This window comes from Neofelis nebulosa, chromosome 18 (genome assembly GCF_028018385.1).
Source record: "Neofelis nebulosa isolate mNeoNeb1 chromosome 18, mNeoNeb1.pri, whole genome shotgun sequence".
Taxonomy (NCBI): domain Eukaryota; kingdom Metazoa; phylum Chordata; class Mammalia; order Carnivora; family Felidae; genus Neofelis; species Neofelis nebulosa.
This window is the reverse complement of record NC_080799.1, coordinates 7,447,250-7,468,910: the sequence shown is the minus strand read 5'-3', so window position 1 is coordinate 7,468,910 and position 21,661 is coordinate 7,447,250. Positions and strand designations below refer to the sequence as shown.

The following is a 21,661-nucleotide window of genomic DNA, read 5'->3' as shown; positions in this document are numbered from 1 at the left end:
TGGGTCCTGGGAAGGGGCAGGCAGGCAAGACAGAGGGAGTGGAGGGGGGAGGAGGGGGGCGTCAGCCCACGTGCTGGGGGGGGGCAGGGAAACAATGAGGCCTTTGGTAATTGTGCAGGATCCACCCCCAGCTTCCCAGCGTGTCCCCTCTGAGGGCTGGATCCCGGTGGTGGCTTGGGGGCGGGGCCGGGGGCCCTGAATGGGCCCCTTGTCTCAGCGCTGGGTGTGGGCCAGGCTCCCCGGGCACACGGTGCCCTCGCCAGGCCTGGCTGGCCTCTGTGGCTTCCACCCCCAGCTGGCTGAGGACGGGCCCTGTGGGTGAGCAGGCCCCTCCCTGAGAGCCTGGGCTGGGCTCCCATCCCAGGCTGCAGAGACAGGTAGAGAGAAGGACCCCATCTAGTGGGGAAGGGGGAGAAGCAGCAGCCAACTGTCTCAGAGCACCCTGACCCCAGACTAAAGGGGACCTGTGGAAGGAGAGTGGGACACTGGAGGCCGACCCAGGTTGGACTTTCCACCCTTTGGCTCCCTGCATTTATGACCTTGGGCAGGTTCTTTGTTTTTTTCTGAATCTCAGCTTCCCTACGGGTAAAATGGCTCTGACAGTAATACCTACTGGAGGGTTGCTGTGATGATTGCATGACATCATACCTGGGAAATGCCCAGTGAGTATCAGGTGCTCAATAAATGTTAGCTTCCCTTCCCTGGACCTGGGGGAAGGAGAACTGAGGGCTCCGGGATTGGTTCCGGGGATCCTGGAAGGGCCTCGAGGGGTGGGGTCAGGGGTAGGTAGGCTCTCACAATGGGCTAGAACTCTGCCTTCCTCTGAGTTCTCATCCACTTTGACTCCTCTCCCTGTCTCAGGGAGGGGAGGAAAGGCTTAGGATGAGTTGTCGGTGAAAGTTTTCCCCCTAGATTCTCCATTTCTTTCTTCTTGGCTGCACTTGAAGCTTCTAAGAGACCCCTTAGGTGGTGGCCACTGGCCTGCAGCCTGGTCCCCTCCACCCTTTGTACCAAATGCTTGTCCTGCCCCCTACTTGGTGCTTGTGTATTGGGAGAAATGGCGGTGGTTATGAGGTTCTTCCGATGGATTTGGCGAAAGATTACTTGCTGGGTGAGTTTCAGAGAATGCTCCATCCTCATGACATGCTGGGGTTGGAGGTGCTGCTCCTGGAGGTCACGGGAACCCATCTGGGGAGGAGGCCGGGACACCTACTGCCCCTTTCCTTCTGTGCTTGCCTTTCTGCCGACCACTGTGCCCCTCTTGTCTTTCCTCTCCCTGTCTTGGTTCTTAGGTTTTCTTCTGGAAACAAAAAGCTAAGTCAACCTTCTTGGAACACCATGATTCCCAGAAAAGTGTATTGAAGGTGGAGAAGACTCCCAAGGTGGTTGAGACTTTCAAGTTGGTTGAGCCCTGCAAAGAGGCTAAGATTTCCAAGATGGAGGAGTCCCCCGAGGTGGCTGATGCCTGCAAGTTGGCCAAAGCAACAGATAGGGCTAAGGTGGAGCCGGGTCATAGGGCCCGATCCCTGCTGCAGCTGCCCCGGACAGCTGTCAAGTCTGTCTCCATGCTCATGGTCTCGGCCCTGCAGAGCAGCTGGCAAATGTGCAGCTGGAAGGTTAGCACCATATTTCCCTGGTTCCCAGTGGTCCTCCCACCCTCCCAGAGCCCCTATGATTCATTTCTCCCTCCCATCACTTGTTCAGCATTTATTTTGTGTGCCTTTCCTAAGTGCCAGGCACTGAGGCAGGCAACCGAGGATACAGGGTGAACAGGACTAAGGGAGCCAAGGGAGCTACAGACAAGGTCATAGGCATTGGGGGTTCAGTGTCTTAAGGGTGTGACATGGGAGGTCAGTGGTCTGCGGGAGCCCAGGGAAGGGACATCTCATCCAGACCTGGGAAGTCAAGGAAGGCCTTCCTAGAAGAAGAGAGGGTGAAACTGAGGCCTGAAGGATTGGGCCTGCCTCAGGTGGGTTGAGGAGGGAGTGGGGGGAGCATTCCATGAAGACAGAATAGCAAGTGGGCTGGGGTAGGGAGGTGCTGGCCCAAGGTGATGGGTATGGGCAATCCTAGGGCCAAGGGCCAACTTGTGCAAGGCAGAGTGAGTGGCCATCTGTGGAGTTTGGCTTTGACCCTAAGAGCAATGGGAGTCCTTGTACGATCAGATTTTAATTTAGAAAGCTTGCCTGCTGTCATATGTGGTAGCTATTCTGGAAACGGTTGGATAGTTTCTTATGAAACTGAACATGTAATTATCTTATGCCAAGCAATTGTACTCTTGGGCATTTATTCTAGATAAATGAAACTATGTGCACACAAAAATCTCTACATGAAATGTTCCTAGCAGCTTTATTTATAACAGCCCAAACTAACCCCAGTGTCCTTCACTGGGTGAACGGTTAAACTGTGATATATCCATACTGTGGACTACTTCTCAGCCATAAAAAGAAATAAATTATTGAAGTAGATGAGTCTCAGGAATTAGTCTGAGTGAAAACAACCAATCCCCAAAGGTTATAGCTATACTGTATAATTCTATTTGTATTATATGTCACTCTTGAAATAACAAATTGTAGAAATGAAGACTCGATTCCTGGTTTAGTGCTTGCCAGAGATTAGGGTTTGGCGGGGGCGGGGGGCGGGGGGGGGGCGGAGGTGGCAGGGAGGTAGGTTGTTTATAAAATGGCAACATGAGGAATTCTTGTGATGATAGAAATGTTCTGTATGTTGACTGTGGCAGTTCGATAGGTGAACCTGTGTATGGGAGATAAAATCAGGTAGAATTCAACACACACACACACACACACACACACACACACACAAATGAGTACAAGCAACAGGTGGGGGAGCAGGTGTGTGAATAAGATCAGTGGACTATGGATGTCAGTATCCTGACTATGATACTATACTGTGGTTTCGCAGGATTTTAATATTAGGGCAAACTGGGTAAAGAATATTATGAGGACTCTGGTATTTCTTGCAATTGCATGTGACTATAATTATCTCAAAGTCAGAAACTTAATTTTAAAGAGGGAAGTGCCTGTGGGCACCTGGGTGGTGCAGTTGGTTAAGCATCCAACTCTTGATTTTGGCTCATGTCACGATGTCATATTTTGTGAAATGGAGCCCTGCATTGGGGTCTGAATTGATAGTGTGGTGCCTGCTTGGGATTCTCTCTCCCTCTCTCTGTCTGCCCCTCATCCCCCAATAAATAAATAAAATATTAAAAAATAAAAAATAATAGAAAGGGAAGTGTCTAGATCACTACCAAACCAATTTATTTTGGCCTTGAATGAAGTATTACAGCATTTAATAATAATAATAATAATAATAATAATAATAATAAAAATAATAATAAAGTTCACTTGGCTGCCCTGTGGAGAGAGCAGGTCAGAAAAGGACTAGAGGAGAGGCAGGATATTTAAGAGGTAGAACTGTTGGGATACCTGGGTGGCTCAGTCAGTTAAGTGTCTGACTTTGGCTCAGGTCATGATCTCGTGGTTCTTTTTTTTTTTTTTTTTTTTTTAATTTTTTTTTTTCAACGTTTTTTATTTATTTTTGGGACAGAGAGAGACAGAGCATGAACGGGGGAGGGGCAGAGAGAGAGGGAGACACAGAATCGGAAACAGGCTCCAGGCTCCGAGCCATCAGCCCAGAGCCTGACGCGGGGCTCGAACTCACGGACCGCGAGATCGTGACCTGGCTGAAGTCGGACGCTTAACCGACTGCGCCACCCAGGCGCCCCATGATCTCGTGGTTCTTGAGTTCAAGCCCTGCATTGGGCTGTCTGCTGTCAGCACAGAGCCTGCTTCGGATCCTCTGTCTCCCTCTCTCTGCCCCTCCTCTGCCTTGTACATGCTCTCTCTCTCTCTCTGTCTCTCTCTCTCTCAAAAATAAACATTAAAGATTTTTTTGGGGGGGAGCACCTGGGTGGCTCAGTCGGTTGGGTGTCCAACTTCCACTCAGGTCATGATCTCACGGCTTGTGAGTTCGAGCCGGGCATCGGGCTCTGTGCTGACAGCTCGGAGCCTGGAGCCTGCTTCAGATTCTGGGTCTAACCACCCCCCCCCCCCCCCAACGCTCTGTCCCTCCCCCACTCATGCTCTGTCTCTCTCTGTCTCTCAAAAATAAACAAACATTAAAAAAAATTAAAAAACAATTTTTTTAAGAGGTAGAATTGTTGCACCAGCTGGTTGACTGGATGATGGTGAAGGGAGAGAGACAGAAGTCAGAGCAGGCTGGAGCCATTCCCTGGGATGGAGAATGAAGGAGCAAGGAGTTTAGGGCATTGGGACAAGATGAGTTGAGATGCCAGTAGGACATCTGCACAGAGGTATCTAGGAGGCAGTGGGATATACAGGCCTGGAGGTGAGGAGGGAGCTCTGGACTGGAGATAGAGATCGGGTGCCATTCTGACCTTCATTTGAACACAATCCCCATGAAGCCCTAGTGAGGACTCCAAGGTGAGTCAGACATGGTCCCTGTCTTTCAGGAGCTCACATTGTAGTGTAGAAGGCAGACAGGTGCACAGAACAAATAGTGTACGAAATGCCACAAGATGGGCCAAACATAAGGGTGGAGACAAAGACCATCCAATGCAGTCTGGGAAGGCTTCCTGAAGGAGGCAGTGCCTGAGCGAGGTCCGATGGAGGAGGTGGAACTGTTTACTGGCAGGCGGTTGCTGTTTATCTGGCGGTGCTTCCACCAGCGGTTTCTCCCTAGACCAAGCTACTTATGCACATTTCTCTCTCTTTCATAGTCATCTGTGAGTTCTACCTCCATTTCCTCCCAAACGAGGTCTGGGTCCCCAGTGGATACGTCGGAAGCTGAGATGCTGCGGGAAGTGTACCTGATACTGTGGGTCATTCGGAGACAACTGCGACAGCTGGCCCGCAGGCAGGAGAGGCGGAGGCGGCGCCACATCCGGGCCCACACTGGCTCCCAGCCTGACACGGCTCAGGGCCTGAAACAGGATGCCCGGAGTCCCCTTTAGGGGGGAACCCCACATCCTCAAAAAGCCCCACCTCAGTCTTAGGTAAGGTTGATAGGAGAGGTTAGGACAGCAGGCCAGGAGTTGTGTGTGAGAAGTTTTCATACTGTCACCTCTCTCATCGGGAGCCTAAGCCCAGGTGTGGGGTCCCACTTATTCCCCTTCATTCCATTTATTCAATTTGTAAAAAAAAAAAAAAAAAAAAAAAAAAAAATTATCAAAAGTTGGGAAATAAATATCAGATATTTCTGAGTAAATGGAGAGTGTGTTTGTGGATAGCCAGAAGCAATGAGGGGAACTCAGAGGGGGCACCTCAGGTCCTGCCCCAAATATGCAAGGGAGAAATTTGTGGGCTTGGGGGAGCTTTGGGGGGGATCAACACATCCAGGCCCTAGGCCCAAACCTACCTCCAGGGGCTGAATTGCCTTTGGCAACCCTGCCAGGCCGGGAGTGCAGCACCCTTTACAGAGACACGCCACTTCGCATCCGGTCCTGAGCCCATGCTCTCCCGGGCAATCTTACAAGATGGGTGTTTTGCAGAGGTTAAGTGGCTTGTGTAAAGCCGGAGGGCAAAGATCTGCTGGAAACTGCCGGCTCCAACGGCCAGCGCACTGACGAGCCCCTCTGGCGCTCGAGGGCTCCGCCGCAGCGAGGGAGCCGGACAAGCGACGGTGGGGAAGGCACGCAGGCCCAGCTGGCCGCGCCCCTGCCGAGAGCGGCGCAAAACTACACCTCCCAGGGTTCCCAGCGGCGCCAAGGGCGGGGGCGGAGGCGCGGGGACGCAGGGGAGACCGGGGTGGGGGGGTGCGGCGGCTGGGCAAAGGCGCCCCAGGGCCGAGAGTCCTGCTTCCCGGTAGGGTGTCAGCCTGGCGCCCCGGGGCGAACGGCCCGGCGGGAGGCCGAGGCGGTTGGAGGAGGCTTGGGGGGGGGGGGTGGCGGGAGGCAAGAGGAAGGAGACCGTGGAACCGCAGGTCCCCTCTCGGACTTAGTCCGCCCTTTTGCTGGTCCACGCGGAGGCGCAGAGGTGGCTCCCCAAGGAAAAGCAGGGATATGTCACAAGTCTGCAAAATTAGGGGATTTCAGTGTTCACGGGCCTTGGGGGTGGCTTGGCGAAGGAGGAAGGGATGACAGCAGAGGCCCCGGGGCGGGGTGGTAGGGGGGAAGGGGAGGAGGAGGGAGGGTGCGGCTGGCTGTGTTGCTGGGCCTTGCTCACGTAGTGGTTAGTCGTGAATAGGCGGTGGGCGTGAGCAAAGCGGGGATTGGGGGATAGGGGGTGGGCGGGGGTAATGAGGAGCAACCGGGAGGGTTGCTGGAAGTGCCCAATTCACTAGAAGAGTCAGCAAACTACTCCCCTCACCGCTTCCCGATCCCTCACTGCTCTGGAGGAGTTGGGCCCCCTTGCTGGGAATCCGGGGCATCTTTCCCAAAAGTCGGGAACTGCACCTGGCTGCCCAGTCCTATAGCCCTGCTACCCTGAGCCTATTAGCTGTCCACCGCACCTCAACCTTTACAGCCACAGTGATACCAGCCACCACTTATTAAGTACCTATGGCAATTATTTTTTATGTCCTGTTCTAAGTAATTCTCATAGCAGCTTTATGATGAGGTATTATTGCTTCCGTTTTTTGTAAGAGAAACCAGGGACAGAAGGGTCATGTTTAATAAGATCATGCCGCTTTCATTGATCCAATTAATGAGTCCAGCTCAGAGGGGACATGTAACATACATGTTAAACATACACACACATACCTGTTACACTGCAGGCGTTCAGTGCATTAAGTGACTTCACTGGGAATCTGTCTTGAGTTTAGTTAGCACGAAGTCAAAACCTGTTTTCAGGTGTGGCCTCAAAACGGGCTGATACACAGTGGCTCATTTCTGGAGCTTTCAATTACCAATTATTCCTCACATCTCCCTATGTGCCAGGAACCATTCTGGGCCTGAATGGCATTGGTACAGGGTCTGTGTCCAGAGGTTGGAATGGTTGCCTCACTGTTTAAGATTCAGGATCAGCCCCTCCAAGTCCTCTTCCTACTGGGGACCTTAAGGTTTCAGTGAGAGGGTGGTGGAGCAGGGTTAAGGGTGCCCCTGAAGGTCACTGGCAAATAGCCTTGCAAGTAGCTACAGGCCCAGGAGCCATTCCAGCCTTGAGCCTGTGGGCTTGTGGGAAGGAATACTGCTCTCATTTTTCTTTGGCTTCTTTAACATCCTGGGAGTGGGAGGGGAGGAAAGGAAGAAGGTGAGTTCAGCCAGCAGCCAAGGGAGCTGTTTGCACCTCCCACCACTCTCTCCCTCCCCAGACATGATGGAGTCCTGTCTTGACTTGGCCAAACAGGGGAACAGAGACTTGCTTGAGAGAAAGGGGCGGGATGGAAGACAAGTCCACAGAACTTGCTTTTCCCAGATGTCTCAGTGCACCCAAGTGGCTTCCTTCCTCCAAATCCTAAATAATCCAGCCTAGAGCCGTGGAGAGGAACTTCCCAATGGGGAGGGAAGCAGAAGTAATCTCCTGGGGGTAGTGATTTGTGGGGAAGGATGCTTACTCACCCCAGCCTGGCAAAAAGAAGTGTGGGACAGAGTGACCTCCACAGAAATCTGCCTCCTGATGACAGTCTTGTGAAAAACTCCCACCTTGGACACCCTCCCCTCCCATCCCCATCAGACCCCAGGCCCTTCTCCTCCATCAAATCTGTTCCACCCCATGAGGCAGATGTGGTAGGACTAGGGATAGTCTGAGTTGGGACCACCGTCCTTCTTTCTTTTCAAAGCTTACCCATCCTATTAGAAGGGCGCTGGGAATTTGGGCAGCAAAATGAGAGTGCTGGTCCCACATGCCCTTGCTCTCTGCCCCATCTCCCCTTCTCCTCCGAGATCATCGGATTTCCTAAAGATTCCAAATCTTTTGTCCGGCTCCACCACACAGCAAAACGTGTCACACCCCTGCAGAAACCTTCCGGTAGTTTCCAATCATTCTTGGAAGAAAATCCAAACTGTTCCCTTTGTCTAAAATGCCCTTCTCTCAGATCTTGGCACGGTGGGCTCCTTGCCAGTCTGGATTCTGTACAAATGTCACCACGTCTTCAGGAACCCTTTCCCTGACAACCTAGAGATCAGGTGAGACCCACCATTTGGCCATCTTCTGCCTTTCACCATGCTTTATCTTTACCTAGTACTTAACAGTATCTGAAATTATATTTATTTACCAGTGTACTTGCGAGGCAGCTGTGAAATGCATGGGAAGTGGTTTAAACTAACACTTCCTGGATGTGTAACCTTGGGTGAATCTGTTAACCTCTCTGAGCCTTGGTTTCCTCATCTGTAAAATGGGGAAAGCAGTTGTACCTGTATCACAGGGTTGTCATGAAGATCCAGGAAGTGATGCTCAGCACAGTATAAGGACTCAATAAATGTAGGCTGTTATTATTATAACAGTTAAGAGTGACAGTGTACGGTTACTATCCCCATGGCCCAAAACTGTACTGAATAAAACAGAAAGTAAACCTTCACCTATTATGTGGGAAGCACACTCCCACCAGCTGTCTTGTGGGCGCCATGCCATTTTGGAAATGACCAAGAATGCCATGTGCAGCGAGTACCAGGAAGAGCACTTGATAGAGAGTCAAAAGCCATTGGTTCTGGACTCGGTGTTGCTACCACTTCACCGCAGGACTTGGGCTGGTCACCTTACTTCACTGGGCCTCAGGCTCTTCCAAGAAAATAATGGATTGAACCAACTGATTGCTGTGCTCCCTGCCAGCTTCCAGGGGTTCTGCTTTGAGTCCTGTGCCCTCTTTATCCACCACATAGCCTTCAGGGTTGGGGAGACACATGGTGCCTTCAACTTCCCTCAACCTTGTTTCCTAACAGGCCAAAGCTGCCGCGAAGAGAGTTGAACCCAGGGAAAACATTCTTGGTTTAAACCTTTGAACCCAGAGACAAAAGTCTCAGCCCTGGACACCAGATCTTCTTTTCACCCACGTCACTCTCCCTGCTTCACCCTCATCCGCTGTCATATCTGAGCCCTGAGGAGGGAGAGCCAGCCCTCACTTCCCCTACAGGCACGAAGGCTTTGGCCTCAGTTATTCTCAGACATGCAGACAGGGTGTGTGTGTAGCTGCATGTACACAGATGTGTGTGCCTGTATGTACTTGCGGGTATCTGTAGCTATATTTTCACTTGTTTCCATTTTTCCCTCAGGAGCGGCAAGACTGAGATTAACTGAAGGAGAAGACTGTACATCCCAGGGCTGAAAATGCTGTCTGCCCCTTGCTGGAGCTGTCTATCTGCCCCGTGGGGTCATTCTGGGGTGCTGGGAATGGCCTAAGGGTAGGAATCTCCTCTTCCCTTCTTAGACCTCTTTGTTTCACGAGTTGAGCCCTCCTGTCCCACACCTGTCTGCCCACCTCACCTGGGATGCTGTATCCCTGCGAAAGCTGAGTCATGGCCTGTTTCCCTTTCCCTCAGTGCCTCCTGCAGTGAGTGGCTGTAGAGGGGCGGGTTTTGCAAGACAGGCTCAATGTTTTGTGTTGAAGGAGTCTGTGCAAGGGCACAACTGAGGTGTGACAGTGGCTGGCCCAAGCTGGGACAGATGAGGCCCTAAGAAGGCTGGTCCCCAGGATGCAGGGGCAGGTCTGTACTACCCTTCTCTGGCTTTCTCTCTGCCTCTACATTTACCCATGTGGTAAAAATAGGCCCAGCTGTTCTTCCTTTATTTATATGCTCCGACAGGTTTTTCGGCTGGGTTATGGGTCCTTTCTAGAGGCCCACAGAGTTTAATATCGAATTTAAGAGCCTTCACTCTGGAGCCAGACTACCAGGTTTTAAGTCCTGGCTCTACCACTTACCAGCTGTATGGCCTTGGGCAAGTTACTTGACCTCTCTGTGTCTCAGTCACCTCATCTGCAAAATGGAGGTAATGTAGGAATGTTGTGAGGATTTAATGAATTAATGCACAGAAAAATCTTAGAATAGTACTTGCCACATAGTATGTGCCGAATACGTTTGTTTTTATTATTATTTCTTATTGATATCTAGAAGCTCTTTATATATCAAGGGCATTAAGCCTTTCTGTGATATGAGTTGCAAATGTTTTAACACAATCCTCTTTTTTAACTTTTTATTTTGAAAGAATGTGGATTCACATGCAGTCATCAGAAATAATATAATATTGAGTGCCTATATACCATTTATTCAGCTCTCCCACATAGAGGTGGCACTTTTTAAAAAATTACTTGACATGTATTTAATTTCTTTTAAGATTTTTTTTTTCAACGTTTTTTATTTATTTTTGGGACAGAGAGAGACAGAGCATGAACGGGGGAGGGGCAGAGAGAGAGGGAGACACAGAATCGAAACAGGCTCCAGGCTCCGAGCCGTCAGCCCAGAGCCTGACGTGGGGCTCGAACTCACGGACCGCGAGATCGCGACCTGGCTGAAGTCGGACGCTTAACCGACTGCGCCACCCAGGCGCCCCTAATTTCTTAAAGTTTATTCATTATCGATGTGAGATCTTATAGTATTTGTCTTTCTCTGACTTATTTCACTTAGCACAATGACCTTAAAGTCCATCCATGGTGTCACAAATGGCGGGATTTCCTTTCTTTCGGTGGAATAATATTCCATCATATATATTGGATGAAATCCAATCCCCTTACCTCAGCTGGTCCATCAGTGAGCTTCAGGTTTCTTCCATGTCTTGACTATCGTAATGTTATGATGGGGGTGCCTGGGTGGCTCAGTTAAACATCCGACTCTTAGTTTTGACTCAGGTCATGATCTCACGGTTGGTGAGTTCAAGGCCCGCATCAGGCTCTGCTCTGACAGCATGGAGCCTACTTGGGATTCTCTCTCTGCCCCTCCCCTGCTCGCTTTCTCTCTCTCAAAATAAATAAATAAACATGAAAAAAATAATGTTATGATGAACATGGGGGTGCAGATACCTTTTTGAGTTAGTGTTTTTGTTTCTTCTTCAGATAAATCTCCAGAAGTGGGATTGCTGGATCACATGGTAGTTCTATTTTTAATTTTTGAGAAACCTCCATACCATTTGCCATAGTGGCTCCACCAAGTGACATTCCCACCAGCAGTGCACAAGTGTTGTGTTTTCTCCACACCCTCACCAACACTTATAATCTCTTGTCTTTTTAAAAATGTGTTTGGGGCGCCTGGGTGGCACAGTCGGTTAAGCGTCCGACTTCAGCCAGGTCACGATCTCGCGGTCCGTGAGTTCGAGCCCCGCGTCAGGCTCTGGGCTGACGGCTCGGAGCCTGGAGCCTGTTTCCGATTCTGTGTCTCCCTCTCTCTCTGCCCCTCCCCTGTTCATGCTCTGTCTCTCTCTGTCCCAAAAATAAATAAAAAACGTTGAAAAAAAAAATTAAAAAAAATAAAATAAAATAAAAATGTGTTTTAATGTTTATTTATTTTTCAGAGAGACAAAGAGAAACAGAGTGTGAGTGGGGGAGGGGCAGAGAGAGAGAGGGAGACAGAATCCAAAGCAGGCTCCAGGCTCTGAGCTGTCAGCACAGAGCCCGACACAGGGCTCCAACTCATGGACTGAGAAATCATGACCTGAACTGAAGTTGGACGCTTAACTGAGCCACCCAGGAACCCCTCTTGTCTTTTTGGTGGCAGACATTCTAACAGGTATGAGCTTATTTACTCTTATTTTTCACCAAACAAATACAGTTTTGAAATTTTATATGGGGTTAGAGAGATCTTTGCGGTGTAACTTGGAGTACGTCGTCTCTTCATGTAAGTCCTTTTCAGGGTGTCCTGTAGCCCTTAGAATGAAATCCAATCCCCTTACCTCAGCTCCTGGCGGTGGTCCCTGTCCATGTGCCTGACCTCCTCTCTCTGGGTTTCCCCTTGCTGTCACTTCCAGTGTGCTTGGTTGGTTTCCATTTATTTCCTCCTGCCCCTGGGCCTTTGCAGATGCTGATTCTTCAGTTTTGAAAGTTGTTCCCCCACATTCTTCACCTGGCTTGCTCCCATTCCCCCTTCAGAGCTTCTCTCCCCCTCCCTCAGAGAAGCCTTCCCTGAGTCCCCGCCCCCTCCCTGGGCAGTGTCCCAGGGTCCCAGGCTTACCTTAGCACAGTGCCCCTCACGCAGAGGTGTTCAATGGATGTTTGGGGTAGGGAAGGCTGACTCATTGGGTATGCACTACTTGGTCCTGGCCTGTCCACTCGATGGGCTTCAGGGTTCAGACTCACTCCCTTTGGGGTCCTGCCTTTGGCTCCCTGACTCTGCTCCCCTCCCCAAGAAAACCTTTAAGACCCAGAAGCAAGCAGGGAGAAACACAAAGCCTGGGGCTGGAAGAGAGAGCCAGGGGAGATTAAGCACTGTCCAGACGGGTTGTTGACTCCTTGTCTCGGGTCTACCCCACAGAAAGTGGGGGTTCAGAGGTGACCGGGGAGAAGCCCGGTGTGAATAGACAGGAATTGGGAGTCACAGGTGAGAACTCTCCTCGTCCCTAACAGCCTACTCAGATTTGTTTTTTCCCTCACCACACTGTCCTTTACCTGCTCTCCTCTCCACCCCATCCACAGCTGTGGCTCCACTTGTGTGTCCCTGCCCCTGAGGACAGGCTGCCACCCAGGACTTATTGGGGCAATACCTCCAGGCAGTACCGACAGGTGCCGGGGCACCTGTGCGGCACTGCCTCTCCTTTCTCCTCTCTGATGGCCCTGACTCCATCCTTTTCTGTGTCCTTCCCTCCTCCCATTCCCTGGTGAATGTCCAGGAGGCTCTGGAACCAATCAGGGAGAAGTCAGGACCTTCCACTCTCGATGTGAGCGGGAGCAAAGGAAGTAGGGGTCAGCACCACACAAGGTGGCTTCTCAGTCCCTTCCTCATGAACTCTCTGAGCAGAGAACCTGGCACCCAGCAAAATCAGTCCCCTGAACCCAGGGCAGTGTGGGAACGGGACTCAAAGCCCTCTCCTGTACCTTTTCAGGCTTCACGGAGTGCCGGGGTTGACTTCTAGAGACAAGCAAAACCCTCAGGGGGCAGATAATTAGCAGTGCACAAGAGATACAGCCAACTCAGAAAAACCCATCCTTCCTGGCTGTGTGACCTTGAGCAAGTGAGTTAACCTGTCTGAATCTTACTTTCCTTATCTGGAAAATACAGTAAATACTTAATGTCACACGGCTGCATGAATGTGAAGTGCCTTGCACAGGGCTTGATACATGGTGAATTGGCAGCAGGTGAATAGGTCTTCTAAACACACCAGAGAAGTGGTTCTCAGGGTGTGGTGCTAGACCAGCTGTACTAGCCGCACCCTGAAAATGGGTAGAAATGTAGACTCTCAGGCCCTACCCCAGACCCACTGAATCAGAATCTCTGAGGGCGGGGCCCACCGATCTGTTTTAACAAGACAGAAGTTTGAGAACCACTGCCATATTGAGCGGGAATGCAGACTATTAGATTCCGAAGCTTTCAGACACATCAGAATCACCTGGGAACTCGTTAAAAATACAGATTCTGGGGCACCTGGTGACTCAGTCTGTTGAGTGGGCAACTTCAGCTCAGGACGTGATCTCCTGGTTCCTGAGTTTGAGCCCCACATGGGGCTCACTGTTGTCAGCACAGAGCTCGCTTCAGATCCTCTGTGTCCCACCAACCCCCCGCCTGTCTGCCCCTCCTCTGCTTGTGAGGGGCAAAATAAATAAACATTGTGGTGCCTGGGTGGCTCAGTCAGTTAAGCATCTGACTTCAACCCAGGTCATGATCTCACGGTTTGTGAGTTGGAGCCCTGCCTTGGGCTGTGCTGACAGCCTGGAGCCTGCTTCAGATTTTATGTCTCCCTCTCTCTTTCTGCCCCTCCCCCGCTCTCTCTCTCTCTCTCTCTCTCTCGTTCTCTCAAAAATAAATAAACATTAACTTTTCTAAATAAACATTAAAAAGGAGAAAAATAATACAGATCCCTGGCCTCAAAGCCAGGATTGAAATGAGGCCTGGGAATTCTATTTTAACCTGAGATGGGTTGGATGGGGGGGCCATGCACCAGAAGCTGCCCTGGGGAAAGGTCATGGAAGGCCCCTTGGGTAGTTGAAGGCTCCAGCCGGGGGTCCTGGGGACTTCCTTTGGGTGGGAAAGGTGATATAAAGCTGGAAACTGAAGGAATTTGCACTTTACCCTGAAGTCACTGAGGAAAGGATAGGAAGGGTACACAATGAAGGCAGTGCGTGCCAAACCTGGCCACCGGCCCAAGCCCGTGACGTCACCCCACAACCCCTGAGGCCCTGGCCGCCCCGGGGGTCTCTGCCGCCTCCTCCCTCGGTCCAACTGGTGTAGGTGCGGGGAGACCCGGCCCCAGGGCACCAAGCTCCGGGTGGGATGTCCGGGTGGGACGACAGCGCGGCACCACGCCGGCCGCCGCCGAGCTGGGGGACCTGCGCGATCCGCCACCTCGCTCTCCTGAGCTCCAGGTGGCGCTGGCGTGCGCGGACGCCCGATCCGCCCAGGCTTTGCCACCGCCCTCTCGCCGCGCCTCTCTCGGCCCCAGGGTAGGAGCTGGCAGCGGCCTGGAGGGGCGGCGGCCACGGCGGCGGAGGGGCGGGAGGGCCTCCTGGCAGTGTCCGCGAACAGGGAGGCGTCCCTGTGTGAGCCTCAGACCCGAGCCCCTGCCCCTCCTCGCCGCGGCCCCTACGGAGCCCCTGCCCTGTGTCCTCGGGGTCCGCCCACCGTGGTAACTTCGGCCGTTGGACACTGGTTCCACCGGACAGTTAATTTCTAGTTAAAACAATTCCGGGCTTGGGTTGAGCGTCTTGAGGCTTGATTTCGGCTCAGGTCTTGATCCCAGGGTTCTGGGATCGAGCCCCTCGCTCCAACCCCCCACCCCTCCACACCCCCAGCTCTCTCTCTCTCTCTCTCTCTCTCTCTCTCTCTCTCTCTCGTGCGCGCGCGCGCGCTCTCAAATAAAGCCAAAACAACAACACAACACACACACACACACACACACACAGACACACACCCCTTCTCAACAAGCTAGTGAAACCTGTCCCCTGCCCGGGAACAGCTAGCCTTTCTCACCCTCTTGCTCTACTGTTCTTGCTGCCATGTCCACCATCACCGGAGCTCGCACTTCATGCCTAACAGAGCTTTGCATCCATCACCTCATTTAGTCCTGAAGGCAGACCGTCTCTTAGGCCCTAAGGCCATCACTGCTGGTTTCCAAATCAGTAAATTGTGGTTTAGAGGAGTTCAGTAACACCTCTAAGATCCCACAGTTAGTGATATTGGATGTCACTGATCACTGCTTTCCCCATTTCCCTGACTGAACCTAGGGGCCCCTCCTCCTTCTCTCTCGAGGAGCCCCCTCCTCTGTCCTCCAGGGCCAACGGTTACTGTTGTGTAGGTTGTGCACTGCACAACTCTACAATCAACAGACATGTATGGAACCATTAGGGCAATTTTTCACCACATAGCAGTAAAGGGCTTCAGGAAAGGGGCACATTTTTCTAATTTGCACAAAATTGCCTTGTGGGCTGCCCCAGTGTCCCTGCACCATCTCTCCAAGTTTGTTCCTCCTCTTCCCAGCAGGTGCATCTGCCATCCTACACCGAATTTGGCTTTCTACAGGACCATGGAGGTCTTCATAGAGCCTGGCCCAAGGGATCTACTCTCTTCTGATGGATAGTGCTCTGTGACATGACCTGATGCTGCTCCTCAGTGGGACCTGTACCTGTTAACAAGTACATGCTTACATGTGTGTGTGTTGCGGGTCACCTCATCGGCCAAAGCATAACTACCCCTTGCAGGTGAGAGTGTCTTGTAAGCAAGATGAGATTTTCCTGGTGGGATTTCTGGGGAGTACAGGACAAGTGGATGAGCCCTATGAACCAGGCATGTTGATCCTCCAAGCTGATATTATAAGAGCTATAAAGAGGACTCCCCCCACCCTCCCAGAACCACACTGGGCACCCTGCAGATTTGAGGGTGGGCAGAGAAGATCTGGAGAGGATGGATATGGTCTCAGGAACATCCAGCTCACTGCATGGATGCCTCCAGCGTCAAGTGGGGCAGAGATGATGCTGGGAGTGGAGTGATAGAAGCTGGCCTAGGATCTAGAGAAGAGGAAGAGAAGGATATGGAGGACCAGTCTCTTGGAAGTGGAGGAGGGGAGAGATATCTAGGCTGCATTGGGTAAGGGGGAACACCCTGAGCTGGGACCACTGGCCTGAAGGTAGAGAAGGAAGAGGAGATTTTGATCAGATTGGGGAACCCTGGTCTTGGTGCCCAATGTCCCAGCTTAGCTTCGGGCCATGGTGGGGCTCTCTTGGAATGATGGCTTCCCATTCCAGGGCTTCTCCTGTTCCTCCATTTGACCTGTGCCCTGTGTTACCTCAGCTCCTTGCTCGCTGGATGACTCCCAAAGCACGGAGCTTGCTCCTGGCAGGAGATCTGACCTGCTCCACCACTCCAGCTCTCACTGCACCCACTTTATGCTTCTAGGGTTTTCTCTTTTGCCAAGAAGCAGTTGATCTCCAGCATCCATCCTCAGACCTGCCACTTTTAAGTTGCATCAGGATACTCACTGCTTCCTGCGGTGCCTGGTAGGCCTGGCTGGTTGGACACATCTATCCAGTCATCCTGAATTGCCACTGCTGGCTGGGGGTTGGCTGGGGAGACTGCCATGGCTGGTGGGGAGGGGAGATGCTAGAGTCCTGGGGAGAAGTGAGAGTCTTGGGAAGGAGAGAGGAAGGGGCTGGTTGCAGGAGATGCCAAGGGGAGGGGACCATCCCCTGGGTGGTGGCAAAAGACTGAACCCTGGGTGGTGGCAAAAGACTGAACTGTGTGTGTGTGTGTGTGTGTGTGTGTGTGTGTGTGTGGTGTTTGGGGGAGGGGATGTACTGCCTGGAACAGAAGCTGCTCAGAGATCAACTAATATAGTACCTCCACCTTTAATAATGAGAAGACTAAGGCCTAAAGAGGAAAGAGATGGTGTTGCTGGAGGGGGTGGGGGTGGGGGGGAGTCCTTTGGCTTCTGGACCCAGGCTCAGTCCTCTCTGGGATGTGAGTCCCTCCTATTCCTCTCTCTGTCCCCAAGCGTGGACTATGGACCTGGGGCAGCAGATGTGATATCTGTGCCCACAGGCACATCTTTGGCGACAGCAGTGTGGAAGGCCTCTTTCTCTGCCAAGTTCACTTCCTGCTGGACTACCTGGTTCCTGCTTGTGGCCCCTCAATCCCTCCAGCCTAGAACCAACCCAATTCCAGATCTTTGCTCAGCTCATTGGTGCCAGAGCAACACGCCTTTCTTCAGCCTAGGATGCAGATAGGAAATGTGCTGGGCATTTGGGGGTTTTCTTGGGGTAAGGACTGATACAGTGCATGGCAGAGAGGAGCTTGTCAGGGGTGGGGTGTGGGGGCTGGGTCCTAATTCCTAGGGCTCTGCTAGAAGCCCAGGTTTTGGTCTCCTAAAACTCAGTGTCTAAGGCCTCAGTTTCTTGAGCACGCTTCCTGGTTGCCATGGTTGCCTGATACTTTGGACATGATCAGTGACCAGCTGTGTGGCCACTCCCTGGACCTTGAGATGTTGGAGGCCGTTGGATGGGCATTGCTGGACAGAGACCCTCACCATTAACTTCTTCACACAAGACTTCCCCTAATGGCCCCTCCCTCTGTGCTGATATGGCCCCCATCCCTTTCCCTACATGGAGGGACCCCAGTGAGTCATTCCTCTATAATGCCAACACCAGGCTTCCCTCCCCAGTGCCTCCAATACACCACCTGTCTCCCGCGTCCCACTCTTCCTCCTCCTGTCTTTACCTGTTTCCCTTGGTAACTCTCTGGAGCCTGGGGAAGCCTTCTCAGGACAAGATGGTCCTTCATGACCAGATCCTTCTCACCAAGGGGCCTCCAATCTCAGCCCTCCAAGGGATCGGGATGCTGCCAAGGTGAGAGTGTGGGTGAGATCCTGGGGAACACGGTGACCCAAGCCCGAGGTGCTGCCCAGACTTTTCCCCCAACTGTATTAGTTTTCTGGGGCTGCCATAACAAGTTACCACACACTCAGTGCCTTAAAACAACATAAATTCATTCTCTCATGGTTCTGGAGGTCAGAAGTCTGAAATTAGTTTCCCTGAGCCAAAATCAAGGTGCAAGGAGTGCTGTGCTCCCTCCAGAGGCTCTGGAGGAGAATCCATTCTTTGCTTTCGTCCAGCCTCTGGTGGCCACTCTGATCTCTCTCACATTGTCTCCTCTTTGCTGCCTCCCTCTTTTAAGGAGACTTGGGATTGGGCCTCATGTCTCTGGGAGGTCATTATTCAGCCTCCTACACCACCCTTCACCCAAATGCACACACTCACAGTTGTTGATCACTTGGTCTAGGAGCTGTGGAAATCAGCCAGGAAAGGAGTTGAGAAGTAGGAGAGGGCCCAGGACTAGCCCTAGGCCAAAGGCTCAGTAGCTTCTGGGTGGGCCTACCTGGGAGTGGGAGGGGGGAGCAGCAAAGTCTGGGGGGAACTGCCACATTTCTCCCCAAGTTGTACATCCCAAATAGTATTTGCCCAAAGACCTCTTTTATGCCACCTGCCCCACTTGCAGGTTGGGAAGCACTAGGGGTTATGGGTAAGAGCCTGGGTAGTCAGGCCCTGGGGCCGAGGTAGGCTGAGACATCACCACTTACCAGTTGTGGTTCTCAAAATGTGGGCTAGGGCCAGCAGCATTAACATCATCTGGGAGTTTATTAGAAATGCAATTTCTTGGGGGGAGTGCCTGGGTGGCTCAGTTGGTTAAGCATCCAACTTCGGCTCAGGTCATGATCTCATGGTTTGTGGGTTCAAGCCTCGTGTCAGGCTCTGTGCTGACAGCTCAGAGCCTGGAGCCTGCTTCAGATTCTGTGTCTCCCTCTCTCTCTGCCCCTTCTTGGCTCATGCTCTGTCTCTCTCTCTCTCAAAAACATATAAACATTAAAAAAAATAATAAAATAAAAATTTTTAAAGTTCAATTTCTTGGGCCATACTACAGACCTACTGGATCAGAAACTCTTTGCTGGAGCCTGGCATTCTGTGTTTTAACATGCCATCCAGGAGATTTTGATGCATTTTTAAAAATGTTCATTTATTTTTGAGAGAGGAGGGGCAGAAACAGAGGGAGACACAGAATCTGAAGCAGGCTCTAGGCTCTGAGCTGTCAGCACAGAGCCCAACGTGGGGCTCAAACCCACAAACCGTGAGATCATGAGCTGAGCTGAAGTCAGATGCTTAACCGACTGAGCCACCCAGGCACCCCAGCTTTTATTATTATTTTTTTGGCTCAGCATAACCTAGCTAATTCATCCAAGTTGTTGTGTACCAATAGTATGTTCCTTTTGATTGCTGAGTGGCATTCTATAGTATGGATATACGATAGTTTAACATTTATTTGTTTGTTTGTTTATTTATTTAGGCTGATAGCAGACAGCCCAATGTGGGGCCGAATTCATGAACCGGGAGATCACGACCTGAGACGAAGTTGGTCACTTAACCAACCGAGCCCCCCAGGCACCTCCGTAATTTAACTATTTACCTGGTGAAGGACATTTGGGTTGTTTCAAGTTCTTGGCTATTATGAATAAAGCTGCTATAACCATGTATATGAGTTTTGAAGTGCTCAGGGCTATGGAATTAGCTACCACATTCTGGGGGCCATGGGTGCTTACTGGGTCCATCATTGTTTCTAACGGCTTTTCAGTGGACAGAACTAGGATACGCTTTTCAATTTAAACTACAATACACCAGGGGTTCATAAGATACTTCCTAAATTCAATATGGCAGAGAATTTGCATGACATCATTGATTTTATATATGTATCTCTTTTCTACTAGGTGAAAATTCCAGTTCTGATACTGTTAACATAGGTATGTTTTGTCCTACACATTTTTACCTATTTCCCACATGACTACTGAATATAACTTAAGGTTTTAGGGCAGGTGTTTTTTTTTTTTTTTTTTTTTTTTTTTAATGGCAGTTAATTTTGTCCTTAGGGTAGATCTTTGGGATGTACAGTTAAATTTATGTGTTTTCAAGTCATTCAGAAAAGTTCCCTTCCGTATTAAGTTAGGCCACCATGTAGAAACACATTTAGGTTCATTTATTTCATTTTACTTTCAACTTTTAGGGATTTTTAAAAAATATTTTTTATTCTTTGAGAGAAAGAGAGCGAGCATGAGCAGGGGAGGGGCAGAGAGAGATGGGGACAGAGGATCCAAAGCAGGCTCTGTGCTGACAGTGGAGAGCCGGATGCGGGGCTTAAACTCACTAACTGTTACATCATGACCTGAGCTGGAATCAAGAGTCTGACCTTAAGGGACTGAGCCACCCAGATGCCCCATAGGGGCTGAGTTTTAAAAATTAATTTTTGTCATATAGCTATGGAAAACATAGGCTTCAAAGTCAAACACACAAAACAAAGTATATCAAAGTCTAGCCTCTTTTGCTTTCATTTTGTTCACTCCTTCTTACAAAGTTTTTGAGTTATATTTCCACTTTAAAAAAAACGCAGGAATTTACATTTGTACCTCCCCACTCCCTGTCACAAATGAATAGTAGAGGAATTTGTATACTTTCCTGCTGAAGACAGAATAGCCTCTAGTGTTTCACCCCTGAGATCCTCAGAAACATTTTTTTCTTTCTTTTTTTTTTAATGCACGTAGCTATCTATGCCTTCTTCCACAGCAGTTTTCAGTACGATAAAGCACGTGAAAACACTCAAACTGCAAAGTGGCAGACAAACGTGCCTGTTGACGGAGTAATAACCCATCTGGGGAGAACCTCAAGAGTCATGAGCCCAACTTAGCACATTTCACACAAGACAAAAGAGGCTCACAGAACTGAGAGGACCTGCCCCAAGGAACACAGGAAACGGGCAAGCGATCTAGTCTCCTGCCCTGCAATCCCCCGAGCCTTTTTTTTTTTTTCTTTTTAAAAACTGTACTCAACATACAGGTAACTATTTTTATTTATTTTTTATTTAAGAGAGAGAGAGAGAGAGAGAGAGAGAGAGAGAGAGAGAGACTGTGCGCGAGGAGGGGAGAGGGGCAGAGGGAGAGAGAGAGAATCTCAAGCAGCTTCACACTCAGCGGAGAGCCCCACCCCTGCTGGATCCCACAACCGTAGGATCATGACCTGGGTCGAAATCAAGAGTGGGTCGCGCCCCTACAGACACCAATTTTATTTTTTTTTTCAACTTTTTTTTTTTTAAATTTATTTTTGGGACAGAGAGAGACAAAGCATGAACGGGGGAGGGGCAGAGAGAGAGGGAGACACAGAATCGGAAACAGGCTCCAGGCTCCGAGCCATCAGCCCAGAGCCTGACGCGGGGCTCGAACTCACGGACCGCGAGATCGTGACCTGGTTGAAGTCGGACGCTTAACCGACTGCGCCACCCAGGCGCCCCCAGACACCAATTTTAAAGAGACGAATATTTTAGAGAGCCCTCGAAGGGGAAAAAGTCACAAACGGCTGCAAGGCTGAACGAGGCAGTTCTTGCCGAGGCAACCATGAACGCCCAGAGTCCCGGGAAGAAGCCGGGTCTGGGGGGTCAGAGAGCTTCTCCCTCACTCATACTGGGAAGCTCCCGTCGCAGTTGGCAGGCGACGAAACACACGGAGATGCCGTGAAGGGACCGAGTAGGGAGGGCCGACGTGAGGGCGCCTGACCGTTCAGTTAAAGCTGTCCCATTTGGCAT

General features: G+C 50.9%; 1 protein-coding gene across 12 annotated transcripts; it reads left to right on the top strand.

Moving 5' to 3' along the window:
• Nucleotides 1-76: 76 nt before the first annotated feature.
• On the top strand, nt 77-19,566 carry SPACDR (sperm acrosome developmental regulator). 12 transcript variants are annotated; one of them, XM_058710663.1, is made up of 10 exons: nt 77-1,111; nt 1,293-1,616; nt 4,760-5,843; nt 9,188-9,316; nt 11,418-11,632; nt 12,942-13,070; nt 15,530-15,684; nt 16,445-16,545; nt 17,087-17,889; nt 19,382-19,566. In XM_058710663.1, exons 1-3 carry the CDS (start codon nt 1,058-1,060, stop codon nt 4,991-4,993), a joined length of 612 nt encoding a protein of 203 aa, XP_058566646.1. In that variant the 5' UTR covers nt 77-1,057; the 3' UTR covers nt 4,994-5,843; nt 9,188-9,316; nt 11,418-11,632; nt 12,942-13,070; nt 15,530-15,684; nt 16,445-16,545; nt 17,087-17,889; nt 19,382-19,566. The 12 variants fall into 12 exon arrangements, with proteins under 12 accessions (XP_058566646.1, XP_058566639.1, XP_058566641.1 ...); XM_058710656.1 differs by having other exon boundaries at nt 15,530-15,750; XM_058710658.1 differs by having other exon boundaries at nt 15,533-16,545.
• The last annotated feature ends 2,095 nt before the right edge of the window (nt 19,567-21,661 follow it).